This window comes from Rhincodon typus, chromosome 13 (genome assembly GCF_021869965.1).
Source record: "Rhincodon typus isolate 14 chromosome 13, sRhiTyp1.1, whole genome shotgun sequence".
Lineage (NCBI taxonomy): Eukaryota > Metazoa > Chordata > Chondrichthyes > Orectolobiformes > Rhincodontidae > Rhincodon > Rhincodon typus.
The window spans coordinates 15,157,930-15,184,266 of record NC_063344.1 but is presented as its reverse complement, the minus strand read 5'-3'; the positions used below and the strand labels follow the sequence as shown (position 1 = coordinate 15,184,266).

General features: G+C 39.9%; 1 protein-coding gene across 4 annotated transcripts; it reads right to left on the bottom strand.

The window, feature by feature from the left end:
- On the bottom strand, positions 1-26,137 carry LOC109927644 (extracellular calcium-sensing receptor-like). Of its 4 annotated transcripts, none has more exons than XM_048604715.1 (7): positions 26,007-26,137; positions 6,286-6,568; positions 4,983-5,051; positions 3,149-3,976; positions 2,801-3,025; positions 1,692-1,794; positions 1-1,554 (listed from the first exon to the last, which is right to left on the bottom strand). In XM_048604715.1, exons 2-7 carry the CDS (start codon positions 6,532-6,534, stop codon positions 653-655), a joined length of 2,376 nt encoding a protein of 791 aa, XP_048460672.1. In that variant the 5' UTR covers positions 6,535-6,568; positions 26,007-26,137; the 3' UTR covers positions 1-652. The 4 variants fall into 4 exon arrangements, with proteins under 4 accessions (XP_048460672.1, XP_048460671.1, XP_048460673.1 ...); XM_048604714.1 differs by having other exon boundaries at positions 2-1,554; positions 1,671-1,794; XM_048604716.1 differs by lacking the exon at positions 4,983-5,051 and having other exon boundaries at positions 2-1,554; positions 1,671-1,794.
- Positions 26,138-26,337: the final 200 nt, after the last annotated feature.

Below are 26,337 nucleotides of genomic sequence, written 5' to 3'. Positions count from 1 at the left end.
AAAAAATCACAGAAGAACACAGGTACAGGAGTAAGTCATTCACCCCATTGAGACTGTGTCTCATTCAGTTAGATTATTGTTAACCCGTACCTTCAGTCAAGTTCTTGCCTTTTTAATGTGACCTCACAACATTGATCAATCATAGATTTTACATATTGGTTTCAATGTATTTTGGATGAGAAATTTGCAGATTTCTCTCAATTTTTGCATGGAAAAATGCCTCCAGCCTTGATACCTGCATTGCTTTGTCAACATTTTAAAGCTATGTCCAATCCTGGATGTTTCCACTGGAGGAAATTGTTAACCTATATGTGTACATTCACCTCCTTTTCATCATTTTAAACATCTCAGTTAGATCACTTCTTATGCAATGGGTTACAGGAGGGCAGTGCACATAGGAAAACAGGGTTACAACCAGAACCAGATCATCAACGATACTGTTGAATGATGGAGCATGCTAGAAAGGTCGAATAGCGTAATCCTGCTCCTAAATCCTATGCTGCAAGTCAATTTTCTGTAATATTTGAGATACAAGCCAATGACATGAAACCAGATCTCACAAATTAATCATTTTAACTGTTACTGCTCTGATAAAATGGCGAAACTATCACACAGCTGTAACATAGAGGAAAAATAAGAAGTATCTTTTATTTCAAGTGACTTTACACATCAAATGTTTCTTTGTATTATTCTCTGGTCGCAGTAGGATAATGTAACATTTAGGAACAAAAATGCAGAAAAGTAGGCCAAAGCTGGATGCCAAAATGGCAAACACTTCTGTAGCCACCATGTATTTGCCAGGGGAACTCACATAAGCAGGAATGAATGTTATCCAAACTGCACAGAATACAAGCATGCTAAAAGTAATAAATTTAGCTTCGTTGAAATTATCTGGCAGTCTACGGGCTAGAAAGGCAACCACAAAACAAACACAAGACAAAAATCCAATATAACCAAGTACCAAATAAAAAGCGGTCACAGACCCAACATCACATTCCAAAATAATAATATCTTTAAAATAATTAATATTTTTCAATGGATAGGGTGGTGATATAATTACCCAGGTCGTGCATATTACGCATTGTACAAATGTAAGGATGAAAATGGCCAGGCGTTGTTGTACTGGCCCAAACCACTTCATCATCTTATTGTTAGGAAAGGTTGCCTTAAAGGCCACCATTACAACCAGGGTTTTGCCCAAAACACAAGAAATGCAGAGCACAAAACTTATACCAAACACTGTATGGCGTAGCATGCAAGACCAGTTTGAAGGTTTTCCAATGAACATTATTGAGCAGAGAAAGCAGAGCACTAAAGCAAAAAGGAGCAGAAAGCTTAATTCTGAGTTATTGGCTTTAACAAGAGGAGTGTTGATGTGAATACAGAAAATTACAATTACAGTCACTGTGAAGCTGGTTCCAATTAATGCCAGTGTCACTAAAACAATTCCCATGACCTCCTCAACAGAAAGAAATTCAATTATCTTCGGTATGCATTGGTTTCGCTGTTCATTTGGCCAATAATCCCAAGGACATTTCAGGCATGCAATTGAATCTATTTTTTAAAAAGTTAAAATATATGAAAAAAATTGTAGAAATTAAAACAAATATAAATAGGTTAGACTACATGAATAGTTAATTATGTATATGTGTGTGTATATGCTTACATACCTGTAATATTACTGATCTCACCTTCAGCACACTCGACACAATCAAAGCAACAAATAGGTTGTTGTTTTCTGGCAGCTTTCCTTGTTCCAGCAGTACAACTTTCAGAGCAAATTGCCTGTGGTACCTTATGTAAATGAGATGAATACATATTTAGAACTTTTCAAGATCCCAAGCTTGGTCTAGCGATGAGAAGGGCAAGCTAATGTCACAAAAGTCACAAATTTCTGTGGGATCAAAGTTTGATTTAGGTTTGTGGTGTATGAACCAAAAAGCTGGATGGGAATATATAGTTTAATGATATATCAATGGATCATGTAAGAGAACTACCAGGTGACCTATATTGGAAACAAATATAGAAAATGCTGGAAAAACCCAGTAGGTCTGGCAGATTCTGTGGAGAGAGAAACAAGTGTTGATGTTTCTTCTGAAGAAGACTCACATCAACTCAATTCCTCTCTCTAGAGATGTTGAGTTTTCCAGCAATGTATGGGTTTATTTCAGATTTACAACATCCACAGTATTCTGCTTTGATTTGGTCTGCATTAGGAAGATTCTTGTGTGAATTGAAACAAGTCTTTGGTATTTGTTCATTCACAGAGTGTAGGCATTGCTGGCAAACACAGTATTTATCTTTGCAAAGTTACTGGTGGCAACTGAATGGCTATCCAGACCATTTCATAGAATAGTCATGACTCAGACACATTGCTGTAGATCTGGAGTCAAGCCAGGCAGCATGTTTTCTCCCCTACAGAACGGTATGGAATCATTTAATTTTTTTTTTACAAAGAATATATCGAAATTTCATTCTAGACTTATTTAACTAACTGAAATTAAGTTTTCCAACAGCCATAGTGCTATTTAAAAACATCACAAGATCGGTAATTCAAGGTTCTTCATGATCAGCATGAGCATTTTAATCATGTTCCTCGTACTAATGGCTGATGTCTTACTCAATTCTGGCCTTCCCTCCCATAACAACCATTGTAAACAGTGGGTACGTGAATAGTAATTGGACAAGGAGCTGCATTTACATGGACTTCCCTGCCTCATCAATAGTATTTTTTAAAGAACTTGTTTATCTATCTGAACAATCTGAAAGAAAGATATCAAGACAATAAATTTTCGACTACCTTTCTTCGTCCTTTACTCCAAATAACTGCTTCTTCGTTAATGGTGAATTCTTGGCCTGGAGGCGCAGATCCATCATAATATCCCACCGTAACTATATCAGTACCACCCCCTGCGCTTTGCCAATTTACAATGTCGTACTTTGCAACGGGATCCCCATTTTCGTTGAAGTGCACAGTTTCTCCAGTCTTCGTGGTGAAGTTGACCGCTTTCAAGTAGTGCAATAGCTTTAAGAGAAAACAAAAGAAACCAAATGTGTACAGTTTTTTGTTATTTTTTGTCCTGCCATAAATATAATTGGAAAATCATCAGATTTGTTTTTTTTATCAACTGCAATGTAATTTCAGTACCTGTTGTGATTGAAAATCGAACGGATTGTCACATGTGTTCTTCCGGGACGCTTTTTCCAACGAGTCACATCTGAGCATATTGTGCAGAGCATGCGCTATAGCGTACGTTGCCTTGTACACGTTATATGTAACTCTCAACTGAGATGCGTCAGTATAGGTATTTTTAATGGTTTTTAAATTCTCTCTGCCTGTACATTCAGAAGTTTCTTCTGTTCCATTTGCCTGATTCTTTGCAGAGCTTAGACGACAATTGAAAGTTGTTTCCCAAAATTCTTTGAGTAAACTATTTCCTTCGTCTGAAGAAGGGTGCGCTTGAAACAAAAATGCCTGAAAACCGGGGATATTTGCTTGAGGGATTGAGATTCCTAATGCTCCATTAAGAAACCTTCGGCTTTCTTCCGATGGAAGGATTGGTGTGGAAATCCAGGCTTCACTTCCTATCCATTGAATGCCTGTGATGTTTTGTCTTGCAATCTCCTTCAGCAAAATTTCCATGTCACGTTCAGCAACAAACGCCACAATAACTTTTGTGCTTGCTTCCTTCACGACTCTAACAGTTTTGAGTAATTTTTCTCTCGGATACGTTCTGTAAAAGGACTCAGAAAAGGCAATGCAAACTCTCAACTGCTGCACGGCTTCTGTGAATGCTTGCATTCCAAAATTACCATAGTCATTGTCACTCTTGATTGTTCCAATCCAATTCCATCCAAAATGATTCACTATTTGTGCCAATGCCTTTGCCTGAAAGTAATCACTGGGTATTGTTCTGAAAAATGATGGATGCTCTTTCTTGTCGCTCAAACAATCACATGTGGAAAAATAACTGACCTGTTTAAAATCAGAATTGTAAAAACAATTATTGCAAAACAAAAAATATGATGAGCCAGTTATCAAATCCGTTGGTCTGTTCATGCTATCTAGGGGATCGCTATAGTCAACTTTATTCCTGAACCGTGCTTTTTGCGGTTATTTCAGCTGATAATATAGCCAGGACAAGGAATCTGGGCCATGAATGTTACTCAGGGAAAGTGAATGTGTATGAACATGGAATGAGAACAAGTTTCAACGAATCTGACATAGTGTCACCATAAAAAAATCACAACTAAGGTGCAAATGCTGAGGTATGTTCACTTGTGGGTGTCAACAAATACCCATGTTATTATTAGTCCTTCCTGCATGTGCTAATGTTTAAAGTTTCTCTGATCTTAAAAGATTGTCGAGAGTTGGAATATTTTTACATTCGAATATAACAGCGAGTATGTAATTTAGAAACAAAGAAAATAGGTGCAAGAATAAACCATTCGATCCTTCGAGCCTGCTCCATCGTTCAATAAAATCATGCTGATCATTCAAATCAGTGCCCTGTTTCCCCTTTTCTCCTCTTAGTCTTTGATTCCTTTAGCCCTAAGAATTAAATCTAGCTCTTGGAAACATTCAATATCTATTTCTTGGAAACATTCAATACTTTGCCCTTGACTGCTTTCTGTGGCAAAGAATTCCACAGGCTCACCACTCTGCAGGTGGAGAAAGTTTTCCTTATCTCTGACCTAAATGACCTACGTTGTCTCAGCAATGATTCCGGACTCCCCAGTCATTGGAAACATCCTTCCTGCATTTTTCCTGTCTATTCCTGCCAGAATTTTCCCAGTTTCTCTGAGATATCCCTCATTCTTTGAAATTCCAGTCAGAATTTTCATAGCCAATCCAGTTGCCATTCATATGCCACTCCTGCCACCCCAGAAATCAGTCCATTTACAACACAATTAAATCTCAGACAATGGGACAGGTAATTAATCTTAATAACAATCAATTGGAGTGTACATTTGCTACATACCTTGTCCTTCACAAAATCAAAGATTGTGGTTGGTGGCATGTGTGTGTGGTGTTGAGCTATCAACATGGGCTGTAATCATAAGAATCCATGGCATGATTGAAGCAATTCTATAGCATTTCAGACAAAATTTGTTGACAGTGAAGATTTACGACAAAGATGAAACTAATCAAAACATTAACAATAAATAATAAACTGTGAATACACACTGAGACCCTTCACAATATCAAATGGACACAAGTACTAAATCGTACAAACAAAATTTGGAAGCAATTGTTATTGAGTATTTGATAACTACAACAGCCGAGAGCAGTTTCAAAACTCTAGGATACAATCTTAATAAGACGGTCGAACAATAACATATTCCTATCTTTAACCTTTCTTGCTTATTCAAAAGCACATCATTTTCAAATAACTGGTCGAGAGCCAATGGTTAATGATAACCAATAGTGATGAAAGTATATGTTCATTTTATTATGTACTGCAAAAATGGCAAAAGTGTGAATGAAATCATAATGCCAACCACCCATTCTTTTCTGTGATGTAGTTACCTTTTATTTCTCATCTTCACTGTTTTCTGGGTTGATTTTGGTGTGAATTTCCAATCAGATTAAAGTAATGTAAGTTTAAGCAACTTCATCACAGCTTATTAGTCAAACAATAGAAAACAAAAATAAACGGATTTGTATATAGAGCTGTATAATGATAGACCACGGCTGAAATATTGTATGTAGTATTGTTCAGCGTAAAATAACAAGGATGCAAATGCATTCGAAAGCGTGCAGAAGAAACTCACTAGCATGACGACTGGGGAAGAATGATAGAGCTATGAAGAGAGTTTAGATCGGACAGGGTTGTTTTCCACAGAGCAGAAAAGGCTGAGAGAGGACCTGATTGAGCTGTACAAAGTTCTGAGGGGCCAAAGTTTTGTAGATAGGGAGAAACGTTTTCCCTGAGTAGAGGGCTTATTAACCAGGGTTCATAGTTTTAAGGTAAGTAGCAGGAGGGTTAGAGTAAAATTGAGGATTTTTTTTTCTGGTATCAGGAACTCACTGCCTAAAAGGGTGGTACAGGTAGGAACCCTTGAGACGTTTAAGAACTATTTAGAAGAACACTTGAAAAACTATGCTATGTAAGACTACGGGCCAGCTGACGAAAAATGGGATGAGAATAGATGGATATTTGATAACGGGTGCGAACACGAGGAACTGAAAGGTATCTTTATCTACGGTAAAAACCTCACAACCCAATGCTATAGGAATTTCCTGATGTTGTGCTGTCGTAATATTCGATGTAGTTTACTTACCATGGGAATTCTGAAAGGGCTTAGTAACCTTGAAACTGCGGTGGACTGTGAGGATCCAGAATCAGCAACAATAGCATTTACATTCCTACAGTAATCATCTGAAACATCATCCTTTTGCCCATCCAAAATCTTCAAGGCTGCTTTAATAGACAAGGACGGCATGCCACAAGAATCGTAAATCTGGTAACCCAGTGTCAGGTTCGGGAGCAGCGTAGGGTTCCTGTTTATTTCTTCAATTGCGAACATCATAGCTTGCACAAAGCGAAATTCCCTGAAATCAAATCTACAAAAAAAAATATAATGACAGTAGAACAGGAATGAAATCACATTAGCGTTTGACCATTTATGATTTAGACAGATGCAATTGTACGATTATTTGAGTTCTACAATATTTCTTAATAAAATACGAAAGAGACAAAAGCAACAGCAATAGACTTTCAGCAGGCGCACAAAAAAATTCTTTCAACTCTTTAAACCCATATTTACATAATGGTCATTACAGCAGTAGGACAATGTTTTTGATTGCAATTTGAGATATAATTCCGTGTACAAACAGATTCAAATGTGCATCCACCATAAAAAGCATAACATCATGTAAATATTTGAGGAGATTTTGTTCACTGCAAAATCGAACTAACCTTTTACATTCTACCGTTTCGGGTTCGGTTGCAAACGATAGTTCTCGATATTCTACGTTTGAATGCAGGCTGAAAATTCCACCCAAAACAATGTCTCCAGCTTTGAATAAACTGAGTAAGTCGAATTTCTCCCACTGTTTACAGGCTGGCATTTGGTCCGCGCATAAAGGTGCTAACAGAGTTAACAGGGCCCAAAGGAAAAACATCGTTTATCGGCAAGAGTCACTGCAATTGGAATTTCCCAGTAAATGCCTTTAAATACCGTTTCATCTCACGTTTTTTTTTCCGGTTTCTTTCAATTGGAATTGATTCTACGTGAAGGAAATGTTGAGCAATCGTCTGAAAACCCACAAAAGAAATATCACACGGGCAGGTCTTGACATATCCTAAGCTCTAGAGAAACATGGAGATCAAATGGAATCTTATTCAGAGGGAATTCCTGACGTCCTTTGGGGAAAAAAGAAACACAGCCATATGGTGTGGACTGATGCTGGGTTTTGGAGCTGCTTGAGTAGAATTTTCCAATAGTCGTCTCAGGCACCATAGAGGAAACCATCTCCCTCTGCACCATTCTGTGATTAATCCGGAAAAGAACAAGGAGAACTTTTTGACCCCTGAGCTGGGATTTAGCAGTTAACGAATTACATATATTGGTATATTGTAACAGAGACTGCATGCTCAAGAAAAAAAAACACTTCATTGACCATAAAGTGATATGGGACCTGCTAACATCGACAAAGTTCTTCGAAAATGAAATGCCCTTTTTCAATTAAAGGGTGACTAGAAGGATTAGTCGGAGGAATTCGCGTACACGTATTTCATGTATGGTTTCAATGTCTCTGCAGCAGAAACATGAGCACAAATTAAAACAGAAAGTGCTAGTGAAACTCAACAGGTCCGGCGCCATCTTTGGGGAGAAACGAGAATTCACGTTCCGACTCCAGTGACATCTTCAGAATTGAACTGACCGTTCTGAAGAAGTCACTGGAGTCGGAGCATTAACGCTGCTTTATCTCCTCAGATATTGCCAGACCTGCTGAGTCTCTCTAGCAATTTCTGTTTCTGTTTGTTTCAGATCACCAGCATCCGCAGTTCTTTTTTTATAGTTCAGCTCAAATGATACATTCGCAGCAATTGTGAAATTCAATTGTACATCTTATCAATAGCAATTGCACTGAGTTTCAAGCAACGGCGTAGCAATCGGGCTGCAAAAGCAGGAAAAAATCAACTGAAAGCCTGCATGGGTTTCATCTTCCCGAGTTGCCATGCACATTGCATTATCAATTTAGCCCTTAGGCATAAAAAGGAATGCTATTTAGCAAGGAACCTTTGTAAATAGTTGAGTACAAATATGTTCGTGGATCCATTCCTGCAATTGAGGAGATAATAGAGGAACTGATTTGTTTAATATAGATGAAAAAAAAACAGTAAAAGTTGTCAGCACTGGAAAGAAAACTGCTGTAAATAGTTTAATAATCATATTCCAAAGGAATTCACGAATAATTTGCTTCTCCTGTTTTTAATGGTGAGGTACCTATATTATGCACTCGCTAACCAGCAGACGTTTTATGCTTATTTAATTAATATGAACCATATGTTTCACCTAAACATATTTGTGTATTTTCTTACCGAGATGCTGTAATTCACTGCCGCATTATAGGTTAGCATACTCAACACCGAATTTACCAAGTCATTCCTGAAATAGTTGTTCTTTATATAGACTACCATGTACCGCATGCTTAGTTTTCTACCATGATTGAAACCAATAGAGATTACAAATTGGTGTTTCTAACACATTTATCTATTATTCCTGCACATTATCGTCAATATGTCCATGGATATGAATTCTTTTTGTTCAAAATAAAGATCTCAGAATTGTTAGGGTTCGCTGTGGTCAAAATCAAAGAAACCAATAATAAACGTAAGATGATTAAATATTTGATGAGGAATAAAATCTTTAATGACGAATCGAGGTGTTAGTTTGGAAGTCGTACTTTTCTAACTCACGCAGTTCCTTAGAATTCTGAGTCTGTGAGAACTCAACAATCCTGGTTGAGAAGATATCTGTAGACCTGTTTTATGTCACGATCTTGGGGGAGGTGATTAGTCCAGGAGGAGAGTTGACCGGTGCTTGGAGGATTGCGTATCCTGGGATGGAGGGATGTTACTTTTGGAACTGGGCTGTGGGATGGTCATGTTGCTGCGGTGGATGCTCCTGCATCTGATGATCCGTGGCACACTGGTTCGGTGGTCAGCGCTGCTGCCTCACAGTACTGGACACCCCAGTTTGATTCCAACTTCGGGCAAATCTGTGTGGAGTTTGTACATTCTCCACATCTCTGTGTGGGTTTCCTCTGGGTGCTCTAGTTTCCTCCCACAGTCCAAACATGTGGTCGTTGGGTGAATTGGCCATGGGAGATGCAGAGTCACAGGAATAGGTAGATGAATGGGTCTGGGTGGAATGTTCTTTGGAGGGTCAATGTGGACTCAGTGGGCTGAATGGCCTGCTTCCATACTCTATGGATTCCACACACGCACGGCCATCTACATAAAAAAATTTGTCCCTTAGGTCACTTTTATATCTTTCCCCTCTCACCCTAAACCTATACCCTCTAGTTTTGGACTCCTCACTCATGGGAAAAGATCTTGCCTATTTACCCTATCCTTGCCCCTCATGATTTTGCAAACCTCTATAAGATCACCTCTCAGCCTCCGACACTCCAGGGAAAATAACCCCAGGCTATTCAGCCTCTCCCTATAGCTCAAATCCTCCAACCCTGGAAACATCATTGTAAATATTTTCTGAACCCTGTCAAGTTTCACAACATTCTTCCTATAGCAGGGTGACCAGAATTACAAGCAGTAATCAATGTTCTGCACAGCTGCAACATGACCTCCCAACTCCTATACTCAATGCACTGCCCAATAAAGGAAAGCACTTCACTATCCTTCCTACTTGCAATTCCACTTTCGAGAAAATATGAACCTGCAATCCAAGGTCTCTTTGTTCAGTAAAATTCCCCAGGATCTTACCATTAATTGTATAAGTCTTGCCCTGATTTGCCTTTCCAAAATACAACTCCTTACATTTATCTGAATTAAACTCCATCTGCCATTGCTCGGCCCATTGGCCCATCTGATCAAGATCCCACCATACTCTGAGATAACCTTCTTTGCTGTCTACTACACCTCAAATTTTGGTTTCATCTGCAAACTCACTAACTATGCCTATGTTCACATTCTAAATCATTTATATAAATGACGAAAAACAGTAGACCCAGCACTGATCCTTGTGGCACACATTGGTCACAGTTCTCCAGTCTGAAAAGCAACCCTCTACCACCACCCTCTGCCTTAGTGATTTCACCTTGTTAACTAATCTACGATGAGGAACCTCATTATAGACTTCAGTAAGGCATTCATAGATCATGTCCACCACCTTGACCTCATCAATCCTCTTTGTTACTTATTCAAAAAAAACTCAATCAAGTTAGTGAGACACGATTCTCCACGCGCAAAGCCATGTTGACTATCCCTAATCTGTCTTTGTCTTTCCAAACGCATGTAAATCCTGTCTATCAGGATTTCCTCCAAGAATTCACCCACCTCCAATGTCAGGCTCACTGGTCTACAGTTCATTGGCTTTACCTTACCACCTTTCTTTAAGAATCGCACCACACGAGTCAACCTGTAGTCTTCCAGCACCTTAACTGTGGCTATCAATGATACAAATATCTCAGCAAGAAGTGCAGCAATTTCTTCCCTAGCTTCCCACAAAGTTCTAAAGTACACTTGATCAGGTCGTGTGGGTTAATCCAACTTTATGCATTTTAAGATATCTAGCACTGCTTCCTCTGTAATATAGACAGGTTTAAAGATGGTGCTATTTATTTCCCCATGTTCTTTATCTTCCATATCCTTCTCCATAGTAAACACTGATGCTAAGCACTCATTTAGTATTTCCCCCATCTCCTGTGGTTCCATACATAGGTGGTTTTGCTGACCTTTAAGAGGCCCTATTCTCCTCTAGTTCCCGATTTGTCCTTAATGTACTTATAAAATCCTTGGATTCTCCTTAAATCTATTTGCCAAAACTATCTTCACGTCCCCTTTTTGTCCTCCTGATTTCCCTCTTAAGTATATTCCTACTGCATTTATAGTCTTCTAAGGATTCACTCGATCTTTGCTGCCTATACCTGACATATGCTTCCTTCTTCTCCTTGATTAAAACCTCAATTTCTCTAATCATCCAGCATTCCCTGCTACCACCAAGCTTGCTTTTCACTCTAACAGGAACATACTGCCTCAGAACTGTCATTATCTCATTTTTGAATGATTCCCAATTCCCAGCCATCCCTTTACCTGCTAACATCTGTCCCCAATTAACTTTTGAAAGTTCTTGTCTAACACTGTCAAAATTGGCCTTCCTCCAATTAAGAACTTTAACTTTTAGATCTGGTCAATTCTTTTCCATCACTATTTTAAAACTAATAGAATTATGGTCACTGGCCCCAAAGTGCTCCCCCACTAATACATGCCTGGCCTTGTTTCCAAAGAGTAGGCCAAGTTTAGCACATCCTTTAGTAGGTACACCCATATACTGAATTAGAAATTTTTCTTGTATACACTTAACAAATTCATCTCCATCCAAGCGCTTAACATTATGGTAACCCCTGTCTATGGAAAGTTAAAATCCCCTAACATAACTACCCTATTATTCTTACTGATAACTGAGGTCTCCTTACCAATTTGTTTCTCAATTTCCATCTAACTACTGGCTAGTGGATCCCAGTAAGTTGATTATCTCTTTCTTATTACTCAGTTCCACCCAAATAACTTCCCTGGACATATTCCCAGGAATATCCTCCCTAAATACAGCCATAATGTTATCCCCAATCAAAAACACCACTCCCATCCTCTGTTGATCGCCCCCACTTCCCCCACCATTCTATCCTTCCTATAGCATCTGTACACTGGAACATTAAGCTGCCAGTCCTATTCCAACTGTTTCTGGCTTCTCACTCAGTCTCCAACATGTGTCATCCAGCGACCTTCCTGACATTACATTTAATTACCTCACTGGTATGAATGGAATGTACAGCTCTCCCTTTCTCACATTTGCTGACTTTCCATTTATGTCTTTCTGCTATGAACAGTTTTTCAGTAACTTCTGAACTATCCCACATTACCTTTTAAACCCTACCACATTCACTGAGCAGAATTAAAGTTTTCCACAAAGCAACTCTGACTGAGTGTGCTCTAAACATTATATTTCAAAGAGAATGTTGACTTGTACAATTTGTTTTTAAAAAGTGGAGTTAACTAGAAAAAAAATCACACATTCAAGTGAGTCTTCCAGCCTTAATATGGATGCAGAGGAAATTTGCTTGAACAAGAATGTTAGACTTAACAATGTGGAGACAAGACTGAATATGGAGATTCCTCTCTTCAGCAGAAAAGGCTAAGTCAGATTTATGGCAGGAAATCAAAATAAAGAGATTTGACTACATACATTGGGAGAAAATATTTCCAGCGACTGAAGATTCCATATTTAGAGGACATAACCGAAGACAGACATTAAAACAACTGAAGTGTTTATTTTGAAGAAAGGGATTGTATGATCTGGAAATCAATGCCTGAAGTGGTAGTTGAAGCAGTTCCAACAATAAAATACACAGTAGAATTGATTAAGTACCTGAAGTGAAGTAAAATTTCATGGTTATCAGAAAGAAGCACAGAAATGTGTTTAAAAATTTCAACCAAATATCCTTCTTATATGATGTATTATTCTCAGATTAATTTGAAATGCAATAATATAATTGGTGCAGTATTTGGATATATATTTTATTAATTTATGCTACGTGAGCACCATTGGCAATGCCATTATTGGTTTGCCATCCCAAAATATACTTGAGAAGTGGGTAGTGAATCACTCTCTTAAAGTATTGTGTTCGTTATATTGTAGTCACAGATGTCCTGCACTGTGAAATAAACTTCAAAGTTTGTGAACTATCAACAATAAAGGAACAACAATGTGTTTCCAAAATACTGAAAGGTGCAACAGGAAAGTATTTGTTTTATGCAGTGAATGGGTAGAATCTGGAATGCTTGAGCTAATATCGTCATGTTGGCATGTACACTTGTGGCTTGCAACCGGATTAGATAAGCACTTGAAGATTAATATGTGCGTAGTTAGGCAGAAAGAGTGAAGGAGTAGAAAAGTTAATTGGTCCTGTAACAGGCTGGTGCAGATTCAGCAGGCTTAATGGCCTTCTTGTTTGTGATAACCATTCTCTGTTAAGGTGGTTTGAAGATTGGAGGGGAGCTTAAAACGTTGGAAATTCATAAGCACCTGCTGTCATTATTCTTCTAGATGGCAGAGGTCCTGGGTTTGGGAGGAGGCACCTTTAAAAGTTGATCCAAACTATCTTTTAGATGCTACACACTGCTGCCATTGTGCATAACTGACATTGAAGTTCAGGTTTAATGAGATTCATGTTTTAATCAAGTCAGCGGCTTCCTAGATGTTGTTGAGGTGCTGTTGGAAGTTGTACTGCCCAGCAAAGTAAGCATAGTTCATCAGCCTCCTGAATATGAGTTCTTCCACTGAGAACATCCAACCTCTGCAAGTGTAATGTTTCTATGGCTTCTCCAGGCCAAAGGTATCATGTAGGATGTTGAAAGTGGAGAATTTAGTAGCAGTAACAATAAATTAAATGTAAGGGGTGATGATTGAGTTCTGTTTTGTTGAAAGTGGTCATCGTTTGATACTTGTGTGACTTACATGTTAATTGCCACTTAACCATCACAAGCCTGAAAACTATCTATGGCATTTCTGCACTTGAACATTAACTGCTCCATTATCTAAGTAGTTGAAAATTGGGCTGAACACTGTGCCATCATTCCACTTCTGATCATCTGTTGAAGAAATTTCATTGTTAATATTGCTGAAGAATGTTGGATTGAGATCAGTGCTCTGAGGAAAGAGTGATAATATATTTTGCTTCCACCAACTTTGTGCCAAGTATAGTACTCGCCAATGGACAGGTTTTCAATGGTTTCAATTTTATTTGGGTTTCTTAAGGCCGCCCTCTATTAAATGCTGTCTCCCTGAAGGGGTGGTACTCAACTCATTTCGCGAATTCAAATTGTTGGCCTTGTTTTGACTAAGGTAGCAATGAGGGCTTGTGTTGAGTCCAGACAGAACACAAAGACACATTAAAATTTACTGGATCCAATAGCAGGAAGCAGAGCCATAAAAAAGAAGCTAGCTCTTATAAATTGTTAAGCAGCGGTTGGTTGCATATCAATTTCACAAGAACACCATCACACTAGTCTCCACTGCTCAACCAAATGCAGGATGTCATTCATAAATCTTGCTGTCAAAATCCACATGAAATTCGATGTTAATGCTATTCATAGTCAATCTGAAAACAACAGCTGTGGCATAGTTTTCCTATCATCAAATTTGCCAGCAACACTGTATCCCTTCAAACTAGCTATTAGTACATATTATAAATCGATGTAGGAACAACACTGCTGCATCCTCTTCAATACAATTTTCTAAACTGGAGATGATCTATCTGTCATGGCTCCTGTTAATCAGGCAATCTTATATTCATGTTAATATATCACTCCAACCACAATGAGCTCATATCTTGTGCAGTAATCTTATATAGATCACCTTATTTAAGGTATTTTATAAATCCACATGCACCACACCAACCAGTTCCCCCTTTTATAGCCTGAGTATTCCATTCTTAAAGACATCTAATCAATTAGTCAAATATATTTGGGGATTGAAAACGTCTGATAATCAAACTGCCCTGAAGGTGAATTGAAATTCAAATATTGCAATAAAGTTCAGTCACTACAATTTATCTGTCTACCAACTGCAGACATTGATGGCAGGTTTTCCTCTGCTGCCTAGAAGAATGACAGCTAAACAGAAGCAATGACTGCTACATGGAAGAGGTAAATGTATTTCCATGCTGATGGATCATAAGGCACAGGAACATCTCCCAAAGTAATATTACCATCCCATAGCCCAGTTCCCAAGGCAACGTCCCTCCATCCCAGCATTGGTAATCCTCTAGGCACTGTTGAACTCTCCTGCTGGACCATTAACCACACCCAAAGTGGTGAGATGTCACCTCATCCATGTTTGGTGACTTCTCCCGCATTCACATTTCAGCTCAAAGGAACTGAGTAAGATTTCCAAATTAATCACCTACATTCGCCATTAAAGATTTCATTTCTAATCAAATATTTAATCATCTTGTTTATTTACTTTTGCCCATGATGAACACCAACACTTCGGGCATCTTTATTTAGAAAGAAAAAGATTCATATTCATGGACATATTGCAGCTATTGCGCACGAATAATGGATAAATGTGTTAAACCACCAATTTTTAATCTCGCTTGGTTTCAATCAAGGTAGAAAACTATACGTGCAATTCGTGATAGTCTATGTAAAGAACAACCATTTTAGAAATGACTTGGTGGATGTGCCTAAGTTACAATACAGCAGTGAATTACAGCAGCTCAGTGAGGAAAATGCCCACACGTATTCAGGTAAAACATGTGGTTCATATTAATTAAATAAGGGTAAAACACCTGCTGTTAGTGAGTACGTGATACAAACATGTCTCCACTAAGAATGGGAGAAGCAAATTATTCATAGAATAATTCTGAATCAAACCGAATATTCACTCTTCCATATTATCTCCAGAGTGGTGATCTCAATGATTCCAAAACCTTTCCTCTTCCCACCACCACCATCACCCCACCCCTTCCACCAGCGACCCCCTCAATTTCAACTTAGCACAGAGACGGCATTTTTATTAATGTGTTCTGTGAAATTGATGTGAGCAATCCATTTTGGACATTTGAATAGGCCAAGTTTCAGTACTGACATTTTATTAATAGATAAAACAAGTTTCAAATCGAAACTCCACACACTATAGAAATTCCAGTCGTGGTGAGGAAACTCAAAACGACTTTGGTCCATTTTTAGATAATACATGACTTTCAATTCTGATTAAATGAAAATCAGCAAAGATGTATAACATGGTCAAACTTATCGATGCATCTTCAAAACTGTAATTCGTGCTGGTTTTTGCGACTTAGTTTGATTGGGTAAATTGGATGCTGGTAAGTCATTCGGCTTTACGACTGGTCACATGGAATTCCCAATCACTATCTTTATGACAAAATAAATACCTACTAAAATATCTGGGCCTCATTTATGAATGATTTTAAGGCTGATTTTGAAAAACACTGAGCCCATCATGTTGCTATTTGTGTTGTTTTCTTTCTTCAGAAGAATAATAGAACATTTGGGGCAAAAATTGCAAATAAGCAGACTAAAGATGGAGGCCAAAATAACAAATACTTCAAACCCCACTGCATATTTCCCTGGTGAAGTTATGTAAACTGAAATGAAAGTTAGCCAAGCTACGCAAAAGATAAGCATACTAAACATTATGTGTTTTGCTTCATTGAAGTTATCTGGAAGGTAAGAAATGGCAAGAACTGCAGATGGTGCAGTCAGAAGTCAAAAGTGTAGAGCTGATGGAACGCAGCAGGTCAGGCAGCGTCAGAGGAACAAGAGAGCCAACATTTCCATTCAGGATCCTTCATCAGGACGTCATATAGACGTTGTTGTGGGAGAAAACCTACCACAAAACATGCAGGCCAGAAATCCAATATAGCCGAGTACACAATAGAATGTGAATGAAGATCCAACATTGCATTCAAAATGATTATCTCATTAAACTGACTAGTATTTTTTTCAAAGGATATGGTGCAACTACAATTAACCAGGTAGTACGTATTCCACATTAGACCAGCTTAAGGATAGTTGTCTTGTTCCAAACCACTCCATCATATTATTGCTAGGAAACATTGCTTTGGATGCCATCACCACAACAATAGTTTTACTCATACACAAGATATGTAAAGAACAAAACTAATTCCAAATACTACATGCAGAGCATACAAGACCAAACTAAAGGTTCACTGATGAGTGTGACTGAAGACAGAAAACAAAGTTTTAGGGCAAAATGAAGATGGAAGCTTAATTCAGAGTTATTAGCTTTAACTGAGTGTGTCCATGGATGTAGAATAGTCAAGAGGAAGAAGGAAGCTTACTTAAGGTTGAGGAAGCAAGAATAGGACAGGGTTCTAGAGGGTTACAAGGTAGCCAGGAAGGATCTGAAGAATGGACTTTGGAGAGCTAGAAAGGGGTATGAAAAAGCCTTGGCAGGTAGGATTAAGGAAAACCCCAAGAATTCGATGCTTAGGTGAGGAACAAGAGGATGGCTAGAGTAAGGGTAGGGCTGATCAGGGATAGTGGAGGGAACTTTTGCATGGAGTGAGAGGAGGTAGGGGAGGTCCTTAATCAATACTTTGCTTCAGTAATCACCAGTGAGAGTGACCTTGTAGTTTCTCAGGACAGTGTGAAACAGGTTGATGTTAGGAAGGAAGATGTGCTAGAAATTTGGAAAAACATGAGGATAGATAAGTCCTCTGGGCCAGATGGGATAGACTCCAAACTTTCTATGGGAAGCAAGGGAACAGATAGCTGTGCCTTTGGCAATGATCCTTGCATCCTCACTGTCCACTGAAGTCATACCAGATAATTGGATACTGGCAAATGTTATTCCTTTGTTCAAGGAAGGGAATAGGGATAATCCTGGAAATTACAGACCAGTCAGCCTTACTTCTGGGGTGGGAGAATTATTGGAAAGGATTCGGAGAGATAATATTTATGACTGTTTGGAAAAGCACAGTTTGATTTGAAATAGTCAGCATGGCTTTGAGAGGGGCAGGTCATGCCTCATAAGCCTTATCGAATTCTTTGAGGATGTGACAAAACACACTGAAGAAGATAGACCAGTGGATGTGGTGTATATGGATTTTTAGCAAGCCATTTAACAAGCTTCCCCATGGTAGGGTCATTCGGAAAGTAAGGAGGCATGGGTTCCAGGGAAGTCTGCCTGTCTAGATACAGAATTGGTTGTCCAATAGAAGACAGAGGGTGGTTGTAGATGGAGAGTACTTAGCCTGGAGTTCAGTGACCAGTGCTGTTCTGCAGGGATCTGTTCTGGGATCTCTGCTCTTTGTGATCTTCATAAATGACTTGGACGAGGAAACGGAAGGGTGGTTCATAAGTTTGCCAATGACACAAAGGTTGGTGGAGTTGTGGATAATGTGGATGGCTGTTGTAGGTTGCAACACGACATTGACAGGATGCAGAGCTGGGCAAAGAAGTGGCAGATGATATTCAGCCTGGTAAAGCGTGCAGTGATTCATTTTGGAAGGTGGAATATGAATGCAGAATACAGGGTTAATGACAGGATTCTTGGCAGTGTGGAGGAACAGAGGGGTCTTGGGGCCTACATCCATAGATCCCTCAAAGTTGCCACCCAAGTTAACAGGGTTGTTAAGAAGGTGTATGGTGTGTTGTTCTTTCATTAGCAGGGGAATTGAGTTTAAGAGCTGCAAGGTTATTCTGGAGCTCTATGAAACCCTGGTTAGATCACACTTGGAATGTTGTGCTCAGTTCTGGTTGCCTCGTTATAGAAAGGATGTGGAAACTTTAGAGAGGTTGCAGAGGAGATTTACCACAATGCTGCCTGGACTGGAGGGCAGGACTTATGAGGAAAGTTTGAGAGAGCTAGGGCTTTTCTCATTGGAGTGAAGAAGGATGAGAGGTGACTTGACAGAGGTGTGCAAGATGATGAGAGGCATAGATAGAGTGGGTAGCGGGAGACTTTTTCTCAGGGCGGAAATGACTATTACAAGGGGGCATAATTTTAAGGTGATTCAAGATAGATATAGGGGAGATGTCAGAGGTAGGTTCTATACACAGAGAGTGGTGGGTGCATGGAATACGCTGCCAGTGGTGTTAGTGGAGTCAGATACATTAGGGTCATTTAAGCTACTCTTGGACAGGCTCATGGACGATAGTAAAATGTAAGGTATGCAGGGTAGTATGCAGAGTAGGATAATAAGTCGGTACAACATCGTGCCTTCGGCCCACGATATTGTACTGTTCTACGTTCTATGCTCTATTTTGTAAAACAAAGTCAGAGTTAGCGTTTTGGCTCCGGTGAGCCTTCCTCACAACTGCTACGGAGTTCTGAGGAAGGGGCACCAGACTCGAAACATATAAACTTTGATTTTTTTTTCTTTACAAATGCTGCCAGACATGCTAAGCTTTTCCAGAAAGTTAAATTTTTGCTCCCGATTTACAGCAGCCGTAGTTCTTTCGGTTTTTAATCAGCTAAAGTTAATAGGAGAGAAACAAGCTAGCCACAATTGGCATGTGATGCTCATGCTAATGATGTTCCGAGTTCCAAGGTCAGAGAGAGCAAGAACAGGGCCAGTTACAGATATCTGAACAGATAACTGGAATGTGACCCTGATATTGTCCATCCGTGTATAAAGGATAGCCAAGGAAAATGATGAAAGAAACTGGGTAGAGGAAGAAATTGGGTCAGGCGAAACAGATGGTTAGAATCCGAAAAACGTTGGGAACAGGGGACAGACGATCTGGCTCAGAGAATGGAGATCTAAGGCTTATAGTAGTGATAATAAAGAAACTGTAAATAAGAGCAGAAATTACACTTGTATGGTACAGGTCTAACCTAGGATGAGGGGAGTAATACATTTTATCGCTGTTGGGCTGATCATGCTTGAAACCGTGGTTTGAGCTGGCATCGGAGTCATCACGACGAGTGAATGTGCCTCGATCAGCGTCAATACTGGAAGAATATCCCGGGATGAAGAATGACTCTGTTCTGCAGCGCAAGATAATATGAACTAATAAAGGAAGCAGAGGGGCCTCAAATCAATATTATACGGGATAGGATGGGTTGGCAAGCACGGGAAAGATATTGGGTATACCAGAAGGAACAGGGACACAATTCTCATGCAACAGAGTTCTGGATGACACTGGTGGTAATACCAGAAGGACAAATTACTAGTCAATTTATAGGTCAATTTATTCAGCAACCATTGGGGAATGATGCTGGAAGTAATATTATGGTTCACTAGGATCGCACCTATGTGAATATAGACTGGGGTAGTGACGCATACAAAAGATATATTAACTGAGGTGGCTAAACAAGGCAATTCAAGAAAATTGGTTGGATCAACATCAATTGCACAAGGAATGACATCATCCAGGATGGGGACAGAGAAAAATGGGCTTTGAGAAATGTAGACAGGGACATTTGTTGGGAGCCAGGAACCTTCACAATTTTTAGGACCCATAAGAAGCTCATTACACCACGTCCCCCAGTGATTAAAACCACACCAGAACCTCAGTGTGGAGAAGCTTAGCACAGGATAGAAGGTGTGGATGATAGATGAGGGAAGGGCTGTAGATGTCATATACATGGACTTCAGTAAGGCGTTTGATAAGGTTCCCCATGGTAGGCTGATGGAGAAAGTGAAGTCGCATGAGGTCCAGGGTGTACTAGCTAGATGGATAGAGAACTGGCTGGGCAACAGGAGACAGGAGACAGAGAGTGGAAGGGAGTTTCTCAAAGTGGAGAACTGTGACCAGTGGTGTTCCACAGGGATCCGTGTTGGGACCACTGTTGTTTGTGATACATAGAAATGATCTGGAGGAAGGTATAGATGGTCTGATTAGCAAGTTTGCAGATAACACTAAGATTGGTGGAGTAGCAGATAGTGAAGGGGACTGTCGGAGAATGCAGCAGAATATAGATAGATTGGAGAGATGGGCAGAGAAATGGCAGATGAAGTTCAATCCAGGCAAATGCGAGGTGATGCATTTTGGAAGATCCAATTCAAGAGCGAACTATATGGTAGATGGAAAAGCGCTGGGGGAAATTGATGCACAGAGAGATCTGGGTGTTCAGGTCCATTGTACCCTGAAGGTGGCAACGCAGGTCGGTAGAGTGGTCAAGAAGGCATAGGGCATGCTTTCATTCATCAGACGGGGTATTGAGTACAAGAGTTGGCAGGTCATGTTACAGTTGTATAGGACTTTGGTTCGACCACATTTGGAATATTGTGTACAGTTCTGGTCGCCACATTACCAAAAGGATGTAGATGCTTTGGAGAGGGTGCAGAGGAGGTTCACCAGGATGTTTCCTGGTATGGAGGGCGCTAGCTATGAAGAGAGGTTGAGTAGATTAGGATTATTTACATTAGAAAGACGGAGGTTGAGGGGGGACCTGATTGAGGTCTACAAAATCATGACAGGTATAGACAGGGTGGATAGCAAGAAGCTTTTTCCCAGAGTGGGGGACTCAATTACGAGGGGTCACGATTTCAAGGTGAGGGGGGAAAAGCTTAAGGGAGATATGTGTGGAAAGTTCTTTACGCAGAGGGTGGCGGGTGCCTGGAACGCGTTGCCAGCAGAGGTGTTAGAGGCAGGCACGATAGCGTCATTTAGATATATCTAGACAGGTACATGAATGGGTAGGGAGCAGAGGGATACAGATCCTTGGAAAATAGATGATAGGTTTAGATAGAGGATCTGGATTGGCGCAGGCTTGGAGGGCTGAAGGGCCTGTTCCTGTGCTGTAATTTTCTTTGTTCTTTGCGTGGGTCTGGTGCTAGAGGACACAGGACAATCTCTCACTTTGGCACCAGGATGTCAGCATGTCTAGGAAGTCATTAATTTAACTAGAATGACTGTTCCAGAATGGTACCTGACCGTCACAAAACAATTATTTGTCCGCCTTGTGGACGAACAATTGAGTAGGATTGAGCTTAATTCCAATAAGAATAGAAAGAAAAGAGGACTATTGGAGTTGGCAGGGGCAGGATATGCATGAGAAGTGGCAACTGTCAACACCTTGGATATAGCAGAATTAGAAATTCAGATATGATCCCTTCAGCAGAAAATGCAGGTTTTTACAGGGAAAGGTTACTTAGACAAGATACAGACCAACCAGATGGGCCAGGATGCGTCATAAGTGACCCTGGACGCAGTTAAATTTATAAACCCTTTACAGGATATAACAAATTTAATCATTGATCTTATGGCCAATACTTCTGAACAAGCCCATAAAGCTGGAGGTGTGTGGCATATACACTAATTAGATGTTGACTACGATCGGGACTAACTTGTTACAGCTGCATGCTCACCAAGTCGCAGACTGGCTGTCTGATAAAAAATTGATAAAGTGGGTTGGAGAAAAGGAACCCCTGTGTCATCTCAGAAATTTGACCTTAACTAATAGGGTGTTGGGTACTTGTGACAATGATAAAGGGAAATATTATGTTGAGACAGTGTTTCATATTCCCCAACATGGAACTCATCTGACCTACCTTTTAAAAAAGAGTTCATAATGTACTTCATGGTACTTGGATATGTTTAAGTAACCCACCATGTCATGCTATTGTAATGAATGGTGCTGAGAAAGGGGTAGATTTGTCAAAATGTCATCAAGGAGGGGATCACTGGGCCTGTCCTGACGAGAAAACAAGATAGAGACTAACAGACTGCGATTTCAGTAGCTATGAATACTGTTCATTATCCATTCTGCCTGTTAATAACTAGTCTTTTCTACAACATGCCCTTGTGGGGGAAAAGTATTACATAGCCACAGCAACCATGAACGATACCAAGGGATGGAGACAATGCCCTCTGGAAGGACACAATGTAGCTATTAATAACGTGACCTCTGATTTGATGCTTGGTAGACAAGTGTTGCCCCAGCCACTAACCAGGGTGGTGATAGGAGAAAACCCCACGATCCAACGTACCGATACAGACCAAGGTACGGAGGTTTGTTCCCATTGAACCACCACTCATCCTGCACCTGACAACAGATTGGACATGTATAGTGGGAGAGACAAAAGAAATGATTCATCAATGGACAAAATGCACTAAATTAATTAGAACTCATGCTGAAAAAGCAAAGATGTTGTTGCGGGATTTGGGTTGTGGGATAAGTTCTCGAATTGGGGAACCAATGCTCACATACATGCATGGGTCAGAAATCTGTTACATGCTGCTATGGTAGTGATTCTATGTGCATTAGTAATTGTCATAGTTAATGTATGTCGCCTTAGAAGATGGAAAAGTGAAATTGTACGAAGATTGTAATTGGAGGCGATAATGAAACAGAAGGAACTTCAGGGAAACAGTGTGTGCTTTAAGTTATGTACACGTTTTTCATATACTTTTTTTTCCATGTGCACGTTTATATACACACTTTTTAAATGTACGTTTTTATACATATTATAATGATATAACACTGTAAATGTGATACACCTATTGGGGAAAACTGACAATTCTTAGAGTGGCCCATAGGGAAAAAAAAGACAGAGAACGATCCTAAGATAAGTATCTTTGGATCAGAAGGGGCAAGACGTTAGCCAGAGGCTGTGGAGAGGTATACAGAGGAGATACAAGCTGCTGTCATTGCTGCTGCCTCAGGGATGCTAGCAGGAAGTTGCAGAGAGAGAGTGAGTGGATACCAACCTATAAATGCTGCTGGGAATGCTCAGTGTGAAACTGCTAACACACAAAAACAGCTTGTGAACTGAGAATGGCCTGAGCCTTCAGAACCACTTACTACCAACCAAGCTCTGCAAACAGTAAGAAAGATGAGGTAACGCAAAAGCCTTATTCAGGCAAGGAGCAATGGAGGTGATGCTACCGAATGCTTTGGGCTAGGGCCACTGAGTTAAAGATATGCGATTAAGTGAATCAACCTGAGCCAAAGGGAAGAAGACAGCAGACTTGAAAGAGATAAGAGAAAGAATAAAAAGACGACCCTCGGGCCAAGCAGCCGGCCAAAATTCCTGAGACCAACCATCGCAGAAGCATACCCTCGGTAAAAGACGTGGTGACGACATCGAGTGAAGCGCCCTGCCAGTGTCAGCCCTCGTCAGAAGCAGCAGCTATCCTGATCGGGCATTAGCTGTTGTATGACTAATGTCCTTTAGGGAAGGAAACGGCTGTCTTTACCTGGTCTGACCTACATGTGACTCCAGATCTACATGGTTGACTCTGAACTGCCCCCTGGGCAAATAGGGCTGGACAATAAATGCTGCCTAGCCAGCGACGTCCTCATCCCGTTAATGAATAAAGCAAAAAAAAAAAAAAAAAAAAAAATCCTGTGACTACTGGGGGAAGTGTCAGAGGACTCTAGTGGGTGTATAAGTAGGTCCTAGTTCAGTTTGTGGGAAAAATATAAAAACTCAGTTCTGAGGAAGGGTCACCGCACCCGAAACGTTAACTTTTTTTTTCCTGCACAGATGCTGCCAGACCTGCTGAGTTTTCCAGCAACTTTGTGTTGTTCCTGATTTACAGCATCCACAGTTCTTTCGGTTTTTATTTAATAATTTGTGGGGTTACCAGAATTGACCCTTCTCCTCTCTGTACGAGCTGATTACTGGACCCGGTGTTCCCGGGCTCTGGACAACAGGTCACTGGACTCGAAATTTTCAGTCTGATTTCTATCCACAAATACTACCAGCACTGGCAGACTATCCAGCAATTTCTGTTTTTGTTCTATGTAATGTGATTCAGTCTTAACCTCGCTCGCAGATGATCTAGGAAACTATTCAGCTGAAGTGTAACTGGACACTGAAAACAAATATTGAATTTGCCAGCCCTAGCAGCATCTTCGAAAAGAATAAAATGAGATAAAATTACTAATTTTTTAAAATAATTTTTGAACATTTTGTTTCTCTTGTCGCCTTGCATTCATCATCAAGTCTCGGAAATGAGACTTTCGATGCAGTATCATCGAAGAAGAGGAATAATAGCATCGTTATAAAGCTTTGGCTACACCAAGCCAACGAGCAATCAACAGTAATTATATCGGACTTTCTCATCATCCTGAATGCTGTCTTACCAATGTTACAACGATGACTACATTTCAATAGTACCTGATTTGTTATTAAGTCCTTTGGCGCGAGACTGCATAAATAAAGTTACTGGGGATGTAACTAAAAACTTTGGTTCTTTTCGATCAACAACAAAAGTTCTAAATTTTGAATAGACAATGGATTAAATGACACATATAACATCATATACTGTCGATCCAAATTCACACTGCACAACCGAGTTTTTTAATGCCATCTCCTATCATAGGGATTCTGAAGGTACTGATGGAAGATGCTATTGCTAAAGACTTCGTGGATCCGAAACAGCGACAATCGCAGAAATAGTGGAGGAGCTTCTACAGTTAGAGGACGCGTTTGCCTCAGATTTGTTGAGAAATGCCATAGCAGTTTTTAACAACAATGACTGCAAATTACAAGAATCATATATGCGGTTCCCCAACGTGACGCCGGGAAGCAGAGCTGTATCGTTGTTTATTTTATCGATTGCAAAAATCATCGCCAATGCAAAACGGAAAGGTCTGAACTGAAAGGTGCAGTAAAAGGATAAAAACAAGATCTTTAAAAGGACACAGAAAATAACGATCACAGTTATGTCAGCGGGGACCACCGCGTAGCTATTATAGACGAGAATTCAACAGTGACACCACTGTCTCTAAACTGAAAGTTGGTAGATCTATGCCCCAACGCAGAGCCTTGAGCACAAAGGCATAAATGTCATTATACAAAGACATAACGCGCCCAATTTCAAATACGACGTAAGGGTATTCCCAGCCTTCCTTCTTAGGTGCAGTAGAAGTATTTCGAAGATGATGAGGAAAGCTCTCACACTGCCTTGACAAATAATTATCCCTCATTCGAAAATGCTAAAAGCGATTTCTGAGTTTTGGCACCAAGAGAGATTGTGGGAACGTGTGGTGACTACAATGATAGCTGTTTTACTAATGTTACAACGATGACTACATTTCAATAGTACCTGATTTGTTATTAAGTCCTTTGGCGCGAGACTGCATAAATAAAGTTAACGAACATTTTTTTTCTTAACTTCACGAATTAATTCATAGTGTGATCGTATGAACATGTGAAGCAGCATGAGGATAAATGTTTTCAAAATTACTGAACTAAATGGAGCAATAGCAACAACAACCCTGAGGCATTTTGCCGGCGCCGGATGATTGCTGAACGAGAGGTGCCGATGCTCAAAGTAATAAAAATGTAGCAGAAAAAATTCACCCACGTGATACCTCCATCCTTCGAAAAGCCCAGTAAGTCAAACTTAGCCCAACGTTCGCAAGACTGCTCATTACAGGGCCATGTCAGGGCAACAGCCGAATTTACCACTAAAAGGAACCAATAATGCCTCTTTGACAGAGTAAGTAACTGTACTCGCCTGATAGTAGGGTGACTGATGTTTATAAGTTTTTGCTATTTTCGTGAATATTCCGTTCATGTGTGTCCAATCGGTTTCAGTCTCTGTTGAACATCAACAAATTAACACATCACCATTTCAGTCAACGTGAGACAGATGAAGGAAATAATTGCAAACGTAACCACCTGTGTACCATTAA